Genomic DNA, 15,554 nt, shown 5'->3' with positions numbered 1-15,554 from the left:
GAAGGAAAGCAAGGTAGCAAGACGAGACGAGGTGGTAGGGAGTCGCGACGCGGTCAGTCGAGTTCATGATGAAAGCCTCGCGCCAGGACGCAAATTGGCCAGAGACTGTAACGTCTTGAAGGAGCTGATTGTGTGTCAGTCCTCTTGTTGTTCCTGGGTAGCCACAATAGCTCTTGAATCGCGGCAACTTCGTGTACGGCTCAAAAGTATGAGTCAGCCGTAAACGTGTGGAACGGGAAACGAAAACAACTTTCGTAGAAGTGAAACGTTTTCTTCTGTTTTATTTTTGAGCAATTGAAAAATGTTCGCGATTTAAGAGTAAAGTTTCCTTTAATGTGTAAGGAAGGAGCTTTTTTTATGTTTTCGTTTGAGAAGCGCCGAGATTTGAGAGACATGCGTTTTATCTAAGCCTTTAGTTTTGCGAGGTATTAATTAATGTGTAGATTGGGTTTTTCTCGTGAGTAAAATGAAGCGTCCAGATTATAGGTGAGAGGCCTATGATAACACGCGTGTGCATTAGTTAACCTTCTTTATTTTTAGAAGTGTTTTCGAAAATTTTTAAGGTTAAGCACGTAGGTTTTCAGTAAGTGCATAATTTGCACTGAGAAGCGTTCTTAGTTCATTAATGCGTGTCCTGTGTGGACGGAAGAAAGCAGAATGTTTATGACGGGCGCTCGTGTGTGCTGAGGACGGCCGCGTTCTGACTTCTCTGGTAAGCGTGCGTGGAACTAGTTATTAGAAGACGCATTTTTAAGGGTTCTGCAGAATGCGTAAGTTACGCAAGTTTTGTTGTTCGTTTAAGATGCGTGTCCTGTATGGACTAGAGGAAGAAACGTGAGTAAGCGTGATGAAACGTTTGCCTACGACGCAAGTACGCGTTCTGAATAGGAGCTGTTAGATACGGGACCTTTTCCTGAGCCTCCTTCGAGTTCCCCAGACCACATCGAATCGTGCCACAGCTAATTAAGGAGCGCAGAAGCACGTATACCACATTCCCGAGGCGCGGCACGTGCAAACAAGTTGGTGGCCCCCACCTCGTACGCCGCATCTGGAGCTATTCACTGCTTGACTCTTCCCGAAAGTGAAGTGAGAGCCTGGCGCTATTCCAGGTAACGTGGGTCTAAGAGGCAAGACGAAACGAGGAGATAGGGAGAAAGCCCTCGGACAATTGGGTCCCAAGGAGCGACCCTCTCCGCCTTGGTGACGGTAGTTGCAGACCGGGACGGCAAGACCACAGCGAGAAGTAAGCACTCGGATAAATGGGGACCAAGGAGCGAGACTCTCCGCAGGGTGTGACACAATCGCATGGGCGCCTACCATTGGCCGAAAATGACGACACCTGAGCGGGCTCGCCGATTGGCCGAAAATGGCATCACCTGAGCAGGCTCACCCATTGGCCGAACATGACGTGTCTTCGAGACACCTAAGGGCTGACAAGACGCAGACCGGGAGCATTCAGAGAGCATTCCTAGAGCATTCCTTGATTGATCTCTTTCGAGCTTCTTGCCGCGGGCCGCAGCGTCCGAGTTGCTGCCTGCCCGTAATGACTTCTATGACTGTTAACTTCTTGGTCGGCTCACTGTAAATAATGTAAATGAGCATCCCAAGTTTTTCATCCCGACGTCCTCCTCAACTCTTACAGAACCACAGGGCTAGCGCGATTGTGATTACGCACTTGTGGAGTTGACCAGACGGTTCAGTGGCACCAGTACGTGCGATAAGTACGCCACTGCGATAGGGTAAGAACAGGCCGTTCGTGAAGTTAGGCCACTTAAGTTATGTTCGGTTGTTTTCCTTAATTGTTTAAATTTCCCCCGTTTCGGTTGCAACGACAATATCACTCTGGTCTTGCCGGGACTCGAGGAGATATGGAAAGCAGTTTAGAAAGGTGGTTGGAGCTGCTTTATCAAAATTAGGGAAAGAAAAGATCAGGGTTCATTTTGACGTAGTAATAGCCTGGCGAGTCATGGTTAAAGAGCCTGCGCTTGCACGTGGTGCAGCGCCATGTTTCGTTTGTTTGACGTACGTTCTCCAGGGCCCGGGATCCCGAAAATTGTCCCACCAGGCTCGTCACCGGTACCCTGCATGTCCTTTCAGCGTTCCTCATGACCAGCGAATTGATTTCACTGGCCATTCCGAACCTCAGGGGCGAGGAGGAGCTGTTAGATGCGGTCCCTTTTCCTGGTATCACTCGAGTTCACCAGACCACATCGAATCGCCGTCGCACCCAATTAAGGTGCGCAGAAGCGCGTCTAACACGTTCCCGGACCTGTCAGACAAGATGGCGACCCCATCACGAGGCGTCGCACGTCCAGACAAGTTGGCGACTCCCAACTCGTGCGCTGCACGTGGAGCTATTGTCCCACTGCTTGACTCTTCCCGAAAGTGCAACGGGAGCCTTGCACGATTCCACGTAGTTGATCCTGGTCCCGAGCAAAGCTGCTTTGCAGCTTTGAAAGCTCGTTCAGAAACAACCCATCTCCTCCAGCTTAGCGCTTTCAATAAGTATGGACAGCTGGGCTAGTTGGTTGTGATTAGCATTATGAAACATCAAACCAGCTGACAATTGAACATAGACGAAAAGAGAAAGACAACATGGACGCCGGACTTCAACTGAATTTTATTCATAGAAAACAGGGCTTTATGTACACAGGGGGAGCGGTTAGTGCGCAGGACCACCCAAAAATATTTCCTTGGTCCAGGCAACAATCATAAGAGGCGCCGAAACCAAAAGAAGAAAAGAAGAAAGAAGCAAAAATTGAAAAGTGGTGAAAAAACGTTTTTTTTTTCTTCTCTCTCTTTTCTCCTTCTTTTTCACATCACTCAGTACAATCTTGTTGATTTCCCGCCCTACCTAGCTGATTCGACACAGCTCGATGTACCTCGATGTGTGTCTTATTTTTCACGGAGCGCGCGTGTGCTGGCAGTACAAGCCACGGTCGAAAAAAATAAATTGTTAATTATCAATCGGCCCACTCCAAGCTCGTAAAAAGGGTTATAGCAAAAAACTGTATCCGCTCTGCTCTAGAGAAGTCCTGCGAACATCAAGTTCGTGAAAGCGTTGACGCCAAGCTAAGGCGCCTGAAAAAGGCTGGGTTCCACGGAGAAATCGTGGCCTTGGTGATAGAGAGCCAGATTCGCGAGGTAAAGGTTGGAGGGAGGCGCAGGCTGAAAAAAGACGCACGCCCGTTACAGCGCCCTATCGTAGTGCCCTATTGGCAGCAGGTTTTTCACCGCCTCAAGAAGGTTGGTGACAGGTGCGGGGTGCGTGTTGTGTTTTCAGCACCAGAAAAGCTGGGACGAATATGTCGCCTAGTAAACGAATCCCATAAGAAGCCAGCCTGCAAAATAAAGCACACCAAAGCCCTCGTTGAATGTGACGTTGGTGTTGTGTATAGTATTCTCCTCGCTTGTGGGAAATGCTATATTGGCCAAACCGGACGCTGTCTGAAAGAACGCCTGCTAGAGCATCGCAGGAATGCTACTTAACTAAGTGGCGCTGGTCATTTAGCCGACAACATTTGCCGTTGCTCGCACAAGCCAGCATGCAAGGCGTTTTTCGAACGAACACGTGTGTTGCGCAAATTTAGCAATCAGAAAAACCGGGAAATTTTTGAAGCCTTTTGTATCTGTAATGAAAACGATTACTGTGTCAGTGCTCCTTCTGTTGTGCTCGGGAAAAAAGAACTTGATTATCTTAGGGCAAGCGTGTGTGTCGAATCTGCTAGGTAGGGCGGGAGATGAACAACATTGTACTGAGGGATGTAAAAAAGAGGAGAAAGGGGAGGGAAGAAAAAGAAAGTTTTTTTCGCCTTTTTTCAGTTTTTGCTTCTTTCTTCTTTTCTTCTTTTGGTTTCGATGCCTCTGATGATTGTTGCCTGGAGAGAGAAGTGGTTCTTGAAGGGGTAAGGAAAGGTTGACGCTGTTTTCTGCAGCCCTTGCGGGAGCACGGCTCAGCGTCTACGGGGTGGGGGGGGGATAGTGGGAGCAAAGGAGATAGGAGAGTAGAGGGTTAAAGGGTCGCCATGGCAGCGGATGAGCAGTCCGGCAGGAAGGGCCCAGTGGGTCCGGTAGGATTGGTGATCTGGTGAAAGGCCAGGGAGCGGTGATCCAGCAGGAGCCAGATGATTGGGGCAGTTCGAGTAGCCTAGAGTGGTTTGGGTAGCCGTGAGGCTATCCGTCTTTGCAGAAAATCCTAGAGTCTCGCCGAGAGCCCCGACGAGTCGAGGTACTCAACGACACTCAGGAGGGCTGGTAGCTCGCTACGACCAGGGAAGAGGATGTCTTCCTGTCGTGTAGAAGGAAGCCCCAGTCGTCGGAACTCCTGCAGGAGACGGTCACGCTGCTGCAGGTAAGCAGGGCAGGCCAGCAGGAGGTGCTCCAGGGTCTCGGGCTCCCCACAGGAGGCACAGGCTGGAGAGGCGATGAGGCCGTGCCGGTGGCGGCGAGCACCCGTCCAACAGCAGCCAATCCTCAGTCGCAGAAGGAGGGAGGTCTCCCTGCGTGCGAGGCCGCGCTGTGGAAGTGGTCGCGGAGGGCGGCCCAAGGACATCCGCTTGTCCGGATGGCAGGCCAGCAGATGGCGCCGAAGCCTGTGGCATGTGAAATCACTGGCTGTCACTGCCAGGCTGGGCTGGACCACGCAGTGGTGGGCACGCTTTGCCAGTGCATCTGCTTCCTCGTTGCCCGGTATCCCTACGCGGGCTGGAAGCCAGTGCAGTGATACTGAGCAGCCCGCCTCCTGGAGCGCCATCAGCCTTGACGAGAGCAAGGCAACCCCGAGGCTGGCCCTTTCTGGTCTCTGCAGGCTGAGGAGTGCCGCCTTGGAGTCGCAGTAGATGGTCACTGGGGTCACTGGAAGCTCCTCTGCGAGTAAGTCCACAGCCAGGTGAAGGCCTGCAACCTCTGCCGCTGTTGACGTCGCATGGTTGGGGAGGCGACACTGCTTGCTCTTCCCCAAAGCGGGCACCACGCAGGCCGCAGTCGACGAGCCTGTGTCCGGCATTACCGAGCCGTCAACGTAGATCTGCAGGTTTCCACCGTGGTCCTCATGCAGGAGGGAAGCAGCCGTCTGTTGAAGGGGACAAGTTGGGGAGCGCCGTTTGGAAACGCCGGGCAGCTCTGTGGTGATGGGTATGGGTGGTCTCTGGGGAGGAGGCAGTTGTGCGTTGTTCGCTGGAGGCCTCCCAATCACCTCTTCGTACAGCCCACAGAGTCTGCCCATCTGTGAATGGGGCCGCGAGCGCAGTCGGGAGAGCAGGGCACTGCCGTCTGGTCCATGGTGGAGGCGGTCAACATGGCGTAGCCCCTGCTGTAGGAGGAGGAGTGACAGGGGCCATGCTCCCGCCTCGGCCAAGGTTGCAGCGACTTGGGAGCTGCGGGGAGCGCCCAGGCAGAGCCTAATCGCGGCCCGATGCTGCAGCTCCAGCTTCTTGAGACGGGCTGGTGGTAGTGCCACGAGTGGGAGGGCGTACCGCAGGCGTGAGGTGGCTGCTGCATCGTACAGCCGTAGTGCCCACCCAGTGGTACAGCCCTGTCCTCGGGAAAGAAGCTGGGAGACTGCCTTGCGGACACGGAGGACCTGGACATGCAGGGTCTTGACAGCAGGCAGCCAGGACAGTCGGTGATCAATGCGCAGCCCCAGGTACGTCACTGCAGTGCTCCAGGGTAACTGGACGCCTTCCAGGTGGAGCCGGAGTGCTGTGCGGCGGGCGGCTGCTCTTGGGTGGAGCAGCATGGCCTCCGTCTTCCTTGCCGAGATGGCAAGGCCAATGCTATTCAGGTAAGCAGCGGCGGTGTCAAGAGCTCTTTGCAGGGCTGAGCGCGCGCTGCGGTGGTTGTGTGGTGGGCTTCGCACCCACAGGGCGATGTCGTCCGCGTAGATGGAGGCACTCACCGGATAGTCGGGGTCGATCGGCAGGGCAGCAGGAAGCCGGGCCAGGGCCAGGTTGAACAGGAAAGGGCTCACCACTGACCCTTGTGGCACGCCCGCTGCCACCGGCCGAGGGGAGCTCTTCGATCGGCCCACTCGTACCCTGAGGGTGCGTTCCTCTAGGAACGACGAGATGAACCGCCGCAGATTCCCGTTGATGCCAAGTAGGTCCAGGACCTGCTGAACGACTGAGTGGGGCAGGCCGTCGAAGGCCCCCTTGATGTCGATAAGCACCAGGAGCACGGCGTCACCGCAGGCCTTGGCCTCTTCCAGCGTGGAGACCACATCCGCGATGGAGTCCGCGGTGCATCGGCGCCGCCGGAACCCCGTCTGCTCATCGGCCAGGAAGCCACGGGCACGGGCCACCCAGTCCAGTCGGACCAAAGCAATGGCCTCCATCACCTTACAGGAGGCGGAAGTGAGGGAGACCGGCCGGTAGGAGCTCACGTTTCCAACCGGCTTTCCCGCCTTCAGGATGGGGGCCACGATGGCTGTGCGCCATTGCTCCGGCACCTGCCCTGACCTCCAGATGTCGTTATAGCAGTCGAGCAGGCGCTGCTGCTCGCTGGCGGCCAGGTTGCGGAGCATTTGGGTCGTCACTCCGTCGGCTCCTGGTGCGCTGCGGCGCTTCCCCCTCTTCAGGGCCACTTGGAGCTCGTGCAGCGTCAGGGGGTCCTGGCAGATAGCAGTGATCTGGCTCGATGTCCACCCCGGGTGATGGTTGTGCAAGCAGCTAGGCAGGCTGAGGGAAGGCTGTCCTACCGGCAGGATGGCTGCAGTGCGTGGTACAGCCGGCGCGAACTGGTCGGCGAGGAGCTCCGCAAGGGCCTCTTCGCTGATGCCCAGCGTGATGGCAGCGGCGAGGACAGGTTGTAGGTTTGTTCTCCTGCCGGTGAGAGATTTGAGGAGTCTCCAAGCCAGGGGTCCCCTGGATCTGTCCTCGATGGCAGAGCAGAGGCTCCTCCAGCTCTGGCTCCTCCTGCGCCGGGCCTGGCGCCTGCAGCGGGCATCCGCGCGTCTGTACTCGGTCCAATGCTCTGCCTTGCCCGTCCGGATTGCTCTGCGCTCCATACGGCGCCTGGAGGCGCGGAGGTTGAGCAGGTGGAGGTCCGGAGCGGGGGTATCTGGTTGGGCAGAGCACTGAACGGTGGCAGCCTGAGCACAATCCGCAATGGCGCTGAGGAAGTCACGGCCATCGTCCAAATTGCTGCAGTGCTTCCGGAACAGGGACCAGTCTGTGACGTGGTAAGTTCTTGTCCTAGGCCTTCTCCCAGACACGGGGCTGATCACGATAGGGAAGTGGTCAGACCCCCACGTGTCCGGAGTTGTGGCCCAGGAGTAGGAGCACTGCTCGGTGGTGAGGGAGAGGTCGATGGCCGTGCGAGCTCCGCGGCGGACGTAGGTAGGCTCCCCAGTGTTCAACATCAGCAGGCCAGCTCGGCTGATGGCGTCTGTGAGGTCCTTGCCTCGGCGGGTGCAGCTGCGGCTACCCCAATCCGTGTGGTGTGCGTTGAAGTCACCGCACAGGACTGCATGGCCACCGAGGCGAACAGCCAGCTGTACGAGGCTGGAAGGATCCCACGGCTTTCCTGGACGAATGTAGATGCTCGCCACAGCGGTGTCTTGGCTGCCAAGGCGTACGGTGACGGCACATGACTCCAGGGGGCCACCCGCGATGTCAGCAACAGGTAGAACAGCATGCGCCAGGGTGCTGCGGACGTAGATTGCCGTGCGTGGCTTCCCTGTCTTGTGGGCTCCATCTAGGCAGGGTGCTGCAGTGCAACTGCGTGTGGCACAGGTGGTGGCGCCCGAGTAGCCAGTGTAGCCGGGGAGCCGTACGTTCTCGGCCACGGCGTATACCTCCTGCAGTGCGAGGACGTCGAAGTCGCACCGCAGGAGGTACTCACACAGCTCGCCGTGCCGTCGCTGCAGCGAGTTTACGTTCCACTGGAGCACCCTCGGGCGGCGGCGGCGGGACCTTGATGAGATGCTAGCCATGCTGGTGTTGGGTGGATGGCACGCCTCCCGCCTGGAGGCAGAGGGCTCGGAGTGGGCTATCAGCAGGCAGCATCTCTCCGATGGCCTTCAGCGTCAGCTGCAGGCTCGCGATCAGCTGGTCGCGGGGGTCTGGACAGGTCTGCGGTGGTGGTGTGGCTGGTGCCTCCGGGGTTGTGGTGGTAGCTACAGGTGGTCCGGCTCGGAGGGTCCGTGGGGCTGCTTTGGGTGGCTGGCCAGGAGGGAGCATCGCCGACTGGTAAATTCGTGTGCGGCCGGTTAGGGCCTGTGCATATGAGACTTGCGTGGAGGTCTTCGCCTGCTGTGTCTCTTCCCGCACAGAGGCCCGGACGGCACGACGAGAGAGGGGAGTAGGGGCGGTCGCCATGATGGTTGCCACCCTACGTTCTTCCTGCCACCTGGGACAGGCAGGAGTATTAGCAGGGTGATTGCCACCACAATTATTGCAGTGGGCGGCATTTGGGCAGCTTTCTCCTCGCTCGTGTGACCTCCCACAGTGCAGGCAGCTGGTAGGTCTGTCGCAGGTTGCAGCCACGTGCCCATAGCGGCCACATTGCTGGCACTGCAGTGGACGCGGTCTTCCAGGCCTCACCCGGAACTGGAGCTTGTATATGGACACATGCTCGGGAGGGACCGGGCTGCTAAAGCGGAGCATCGCCTTGTTGCCGGAGCGGGTCGCAGACAGGATAGGGACACTGGACTCGATCGCACCAGCCAGCTCTGCGTCGGTAGTCTCGTCGTCAATGCCGTGTATAAAGCCCGTGCTGTTTCCACGGACAGCTGGTGGACGAGCAGCAACGGGAATGCCGCGGAGCTCAGTGGTGGCGAGCAGCCTCTCCAAGCAGGCCTGCGAGGTCGCGTCCGCGGCCACGATGTTTCTTTTTGTGTTAACCCGGACCGCGGACACCCCTGGCAGCGCAGAGAGCACAGCGGCAATAGCAAGGCGGGATCCTCGCTCGAAGGCCCCTCCCGGGCCAGAAGGGCGGAACAGGGCCGTCCCGACCACCGCTGGGTCAACCGGTATGGTGGCGGCTTGTAGAGCCCTGGCGCGACGCTGGGCGTTCCTAGAGAGGACCATGGTGAAAGCATCCTCTGCTGGTTCGCCGTTCTCGGGTGCCAGGGAGGGTGCGATTTGAGCACTGTTGGGGGTGTTCTTCAGTGGCGCCTGTTGCTGTGGAGAAGCCGCTGGGCCCGAGGTGGTAGCAGTCGCTGGAGGCTGCAGGCTGCCTGGAGTTGTCCGTCGCTTCCCCTTGCCCTTCTTTTTTGAGGCAAGGCGCTTTGAAGGAGGAGCTGGCGGATCCTTCAGGAAGGCAGCTGCGCTCTGTCCAGTGGCTGGTGGAGCGTGATCATCAGTAGTCGCGCCCTCTCTTGGAGTAAGAACCAAGGAGGCAGTTGATGACTCATCAGGGTTCCGAGAGACGGCGCTCGCATTCTGAAGGAGCGGGGGCAGGCAGGTCGCTACAGCCGGCGCCGACGTTTCGAGACCACCGCCATCGTGTGCGTGGGGCAGGGACGATTTGATGGCCGTCACTCCTGGTTGTCGAGGGATTGCGCTGTCGACATCCGTCCGCTCCGAGCGTACGTCGGGTGATACGTGAGCCTCGGAGCACGGTGGGGCGCTTGATGGCTGCTTGCGAGGGCCGGCCACGTCGTCCTCCTCACTCTCAGCTTCACGGGCGCGTTTCCGCGAGCTCGAGGAATCCATTTCTTCCTCGTCGTCTGAAGAGGGGAGGGAGACGGCAGTCCTCTCAGCAAGGGTGGAGTCCTGCGTCAGGGAGATGGGGCTCGGCGGGGGTAATTCCACAACAGCTTCCGGTGCCCCAGTGCTGTCGAGTACAGCCATAGGCAGAGCAGGAGCCGCTGGTTGCGTAGTGGTAGCTTGCTTGCGCAGCCATTCGTCGACAATGTGCGCGGCACGGTTCTGGAGCTCTTCTCTCGCGCGGAGCTCTTGGAGATTAGACGGCTCGAGTGTCACGAGCGACGTGCTGGCATGTCGACGGTGACCCGCGCGCGGTGGGCGTCCTTCCGGTGAAAGGAAACTCATGATTTAAAAATAAAAAAAAGAGAGAGAGAAAACGCTCACACAACAGAACCGCAGGGCACGATATCAGCACGGCATGGGAAAACGCATCCCCGCCGCGAAAAACAAACTCTCGCTCGGTACGCGCACAACACAACACACGTGGCGCGTGCACAAAGCACCACACCCGTGCGTGGAGCAGGTGTCGTCTCGGTGTCTCGACACTCGAAGTGTGGACGCCGGGCAAGGGGAGGGATCCTATGGCAGGCACGATGCAGCGAGGTAGGCGTAGGAGGTCGCGCAGAGCATGCGTGGCAGGACGCGATGGCGGTGGCCACGCGGCTCATGCAGCACACGCCGGAACGATGTGCAAGCACGTCCGCCCACGTGGAGTCGGGTGCGGCTGGCGAGGCGAGGTCGTCGGAGCGAAAGGCTGCGTGACCTCTCTCATCGACAGTCCGAGCAAACTCTCCAGAAAGTGATGCCTGGACCAAGGAAATATTTTTGGGTGGTCCTGCGCACTAGCAGCTCCCCCCTCTCCCCCTGTGTACATAAAGCCCTGTTTTCCACGAATAAAATTCAGTTGAAGTCCGGCGTTCGTGTTGTCTTTCTCTTTTCGTCCATGTTCATTTGTGCGCTGGAACGATGTTTCCTAATGCTAGGGCTTTCAGACGGGGATGCAACACCAAGGCAACGCCGTCTGTAAGTCACCGTGAAGCCCTCGGAGCCACACTATCTGCCGATTGTGACGGCAGTTGCAGACCAGGAGGCAATACTGGCGGCAAGTCATCCCTCGGACAGTGAAGCCCTTGGAGCGACCCCCCTGAGCCGAATGTGACGGCACGTGCACGGGCCCCTACCATTGGAAGAAAATGACGACGCCTGAGCGGGCTCGACGATTGGCCGAAAAAAGGCGTGTCCCCGAGACACCCGAGGGGTTAAAGCCAGAGACAGGGAGCAGAGAGAAGCATTCCTTCGTTCATTCATTTCTTTCGTGCTTCTTGCCACGGGCCGCAGCGTCCGATTTGCTGCCGTCCATCAATGACTTTATGACTCTTAATTACTTTGACGGTAAATAATGTAATTAAACCTCCAGTTTCATCTCAATATCCTCCTCAACATCGGCGAACTCCCGCACTCAACAACAAGATCAAATAACGGGTGGACCAATAGATCCAATAGCCGTCAGCGGCCGATTATAGTGAAATGTTTCTCCTCTAAAACAAAGGAAACTGTCCTCTCAAACGGGCCCAATTTAAAGGGCAACAATTTTAGAATCAGAGAAAATTTTTCCCTTCCTGTTCGTAAAGCACGCGCACACCTAGGCCGGTATTTTGTAGCGATGCCTTTTCCGATTCTATGCTTTTTTAGGCTTTTCGCACTTGGCCATTGGTCAGAGCGACGGTCTGCCCACATTATCAACGCGATCAGGCGGCCGTGTGTGGTGGATGATAAGAATAGCATAGAATAAGGCATAAGGCATCGCTACAAAATAGCGGCCCTAGTCACGTTTGCAAAAGCAGAAACCGCGCCATCGTCACAAATGTAATCTGCCCCTCGAGAGAATATTTGCCTCTCGGTTATCTTTACCAACATACGCAGCCTGCTTTCAAAGGGCGATCTTGTGCCCAGCCTCGTGTCATCAACGGGCAGCAACCTGCTCTTCTTGACAGAGACTTGGCTGACTGATAATATAAGCGACGCTGAAGTTATTTGCAGCCTACCAAACTTTAATCTTTTCCGTGCTGATCGCACTAGCTCTCGGGGGGGGGGGGGGGGGGCGTCCATATTGCTACAGGCAATCAGCTACAGTGTTCTCACATCACCCTCTCATCAGACCTTGAAATCTTATGGCTCCTTTATCGCCCCACACCAGCATCTATTTTAACTGGGGTTTGTTATTGACCCCCTCATAACGGCCCCGAATTCCCCCGTACACTGCACAACATTTTAAACGAACTTAAAGCTAGACACCCTAAGGCACACATCCTTCTTTTTGCAGATTTCAACTATCCTGGCATAAATTGGTTAGCCTCTCATCGACCTATATTTAAACAGGGTGAACCCCGTGAATTTGTGGGTGTCTGCTTAAATTTTAACCCAGCCCAACTGGTAACCCAGCCTACACGCATCACTGGAGATACTGCTAACATTCTTGACCTCATACTAGCTAGCCACCCCGACAGCCTCAACGCTATTACTTATCTCCGAGAAATCAGTGATCATAAATTCATTCATGCATGCTGTAACTTCACTCCAATAACAACAGCAACTTCCCAAAAACATTTTCTCTTTACAACACAGGAAGCTATGAGGCCTTCAACGCGGAATTGGAGGCCCTTTTCCCATCATATCACGAGTTATTTGACGAAGAAGACATCCACACAAACATAAAATGAATGAATTGACTAATAAATATATCCCCAAATGCAGCTTCTGCGCTAACCACCACAAGCCATGGTTCACCAATACTCTTGGAAGATTAGAAAATAAAAAGAAACACCTTTTCCGTAGTGCTAAACTGAGCAGAACAGATTGCGCATGGGAAAAATATTACGCTGCTGAAAAGGCGTATTTGGACGCACTAAAAAACACCAACGTTCCTTTTATCGTATCGACTTGCCGAACATATTTTCACATAACCCTACTAAATTATGGCACCTTTGAAACCTCCCATCTTTGCGCGTTGTTACCCTGACTGGCGATTTGGACGCGTTATTTCCGACGTTGAGTGCGCTAACATATTTAATTCTGCCTTCCCATCTGTATTCACTAAAGATCAAGAACCACCACCCTTCATGACAGCCAGTGACCCCATAACTGCAATACCAGCCGTTACGTTCTCAGAAACCGGCGTATCCCTTCTCATCGATAAGTTATAGCTTTCTTCATCTACCGGCATTGATGAAATCAACATAAATGTCTTAAAAAACGCCATACGTCTGGCAAGTTTTTATGCTTGCTGTTCTCGCAGTCTATTTCTACAGGTATCATACCCCACGACTGGAAAGTGGGCAACGTCGTCCAGTCGACAAGTCGGGTAAAAAAGATTCACCACTTAACTACCACCCCAAATCACTAACCAGCACACCCTGCAAGCTCATGGAACACGTCATCTAATCTTTAACAATACTTTCTGGACTCAAATAATTTCTTTCACTCATCGCAGCATTGATTTCGAAAAGGATACTCCTGTGAAACTCAACTAGCCATTTTCGTTCATGACCTGCATGCCAACCTTGATACTAACCTACAAACTGGCTCAATCTTCCTCGACTTTTCTAAGGCATTTGACAAGGTACCCCGTAACCGTCTATTTCTGAAACTTTCCAGCCTAAACTTGCATTGTGATATACTGGCATAGATAAAATAATTCTTGACTCACCACTCCCAATCAGTCATCATTAATAAAGAAATGTCTAGCTTATTACCTGTTTCCTCAGGAGTGCCCCAGGGATCCGTCCTAGGGCCTCTTTTGTTTGAATTTATATTAACGACCTACCTAAGAAATAAGATTGCCATATTCGGATGTTCGCCAATGAATGTGTTATTTACAAAACAGTTACTGACACCTTTAAGCAGCAATTCCTACAAGATAACCTAAATCTTGTACAAAACTGGTACAACGACTGGCTAATCACACTTAATATATAAACAACTGCAAATACATATCTTTTCACTGTCACAGTAATCCTCACCTGTTTCCCTACACTATCGCTAACGTTCCTATCGACCTTGTCCAATCATATAAATATCTCGGTGTTCATCGTAGTCACGATCTTACGTGGAATAGCCATATCGTGGACATTATTTCATCTGCTAACAAAACGCTTGGCTCCTTAAAGCGTCATCTCCACTCTGCCCCCCCCTGCAGCATGTTAAGCTATTCGTATACAAATCGCTAGTTCGATCAAAATTAGAATACGCATCGCCCACCTGGTCTCCGAAACAAGTATACCTTGCTAATTCACTTGAACCAGTTCAAAACAGGGCAACTAAATTCATTCTTTCCTCGAACTCTTTTTGATATCAGCATATCATCACTGAAATCGCAGTCCAACCTACCTACTCTTGCACTTCGTCGCCACATTGCTAGTTTATGATTATTTCATAAATTCTCTTATTCCGAGCTATCACAGGAACCTCACATCTGTCCTCCCCCACCAAGCTTCTCTCTTCGCAGCGGACGTCAGCAGAAGGTATCTCGACCATGAGCACGCACAACAACATTCTCTTCATTCTTTCCCCGGACTGCTAGCGACAGGAACGGCCTTCCCCAAGAACTTGCTGTCATCAGATGCCTATCTATGTTCCTTAACCAAATTGCGCGGTTACTTGAATCATGATAATCATTTTTGTTTGTATAACTTGTTAAAGAAATTTTTTTATTCTGTTAATCTATAGGTGTCCCACCACTTATGTAAACCCTCACACGAGGGTCTTTAAGGAAATAAAGTGAAAGTGAGGTGAAGTGAACTATCATCGTTACTAAAGGAATTGTATTACGCTATAGCGTAATACAATTCCAATGCCGAAATTTTTGGTGTATTAATTGCATCTATGCCATTAATACACCAAACATTTCGGCAGAAACCATCTCACGATGACTGTCGACCGTAATGCGTCTAGCATTGAGTCACTATCACGACACAACGTATCGTCACCGTCGAAATGAGTTATGTACGAGGTGCGTACTCCAGCGGGACTCCTCTTTCGCGTTTCGCTAAGAACACTCGGCATCATCTAGTGGCGCCACCGCGAATGCTCGCATAGCTTCCGAAATGCATGGCGCGCTGGTGCGTGCGAACGCTGAGAATTGTTCCCTCGCTTCCAGTTCACCAAGTGGCACACGTTATAAAGTGACCCAAGATGGCGACAAGTTCGCTGAATACCCCGTTCATTCAAAAGCGACAAATAACGAGGGCGTTCGTGGCAGGCCTTCTAAGAGGTAAGGGGCTTTCTGGCGCAGCCCGCTAAAGGCTCGGGTTGCTGTCCTTGAGGAACCCGTATGACGTGGGTTCGATTCCGGCCAGCATCCGCAAAGTTTAAAAGATCATTTTCTCGTTATAGAGTGGCACACACTACAGGCATATACAGGCTGGCATCAAAGTGGTTCATTGAAGACCAGCAAAGACCGACTGGCACATACACACAGTGCTTCAAGTCGGCGTCAAGGAGTTTCATTGAAAAGTGGTACAAACCCGGTCCCGCAACTACAGTGGCCCATGTTGTGACGGTAAAGAGATAGTTGAAGAGCGGCACATAGGTGCACATTACCACATGCTCAGTGACTCGAGTTGGCCCGTCGGTTGGTTTCGAACCCTGTTGTCCGAGCAGAGCCAGCGCGATGCTCCAACCATACCCCCCTGGACTACCCAGCTACCCAGTTTCATGGGAAAGCGTTTAGATACAAACATACATAAATAGACAGCTAGCCCCCGGAGAGAGTCCATGAAGCACCCTAGGAATGCTAACGCATTAAAATCACGTTGGAGGTTATCTTATTCTTCATCGCCATTCGGCTACCACGCTGGTTTCTTTTATTTTTCTGTGTGGTTGCATTGTGTCGCGTGCAGCTTCCTAGCA

The 15,554-nt window shown here is 53.8% G+C and overlaps 1 protein-coding gene and 1 long non-coding RNA gene across 2 annotated transcripts in view; one reads left to right on the top strand and one right to left on the bottom strand.

Annotated features, from left to right (window-relative positions):
* LOC139052487 (uncharacterized) overlaps window positions 1-15,554 on the top strand; it is a 145,555-nt gene that overhangs the window by 102,885 nt on the left and 27,116 nt on the right. The gene's annotated exons all lie outside the window — the stretch shown is intronic.
* LOC135912528 (uncharacterized) lies at window positions 7,904-9,992 on the bottom strand. The gene has a single exon (XM_070529606.1). The coding sequence runs from the start codon at window positions 9,990-9,992 to the stop codon at window positions 7,923-7,925; it is 2,070 nt and encodes a 689-aa protein (XP_070385707.1). The 3' UTR covers window positions 7,904-7,922.

The sequence above is a fragment of the Dermacentor albipictus genome, unplaced genomic scaffold (assembly GCF_038994185.2).
Source record: "Dermacentor albipictus isolate Rhodes 1998 colony unplaced genomic scaffold, USDA_Dalb.pri_finalv2 scaffold_24, whole genome shotgun sequence".
In the NCBI taxonomy this organism is placed as follows: domain Eukaryota; kingdom Metazoa; phylum Arthropoda; class Arachnida; order Ixodida; family Ixodidae; genus Dermacentor; species Dermacentor albipictus.
This window is presented reverse-complemented; position numbering and strand designations above follow the sequence as displayed.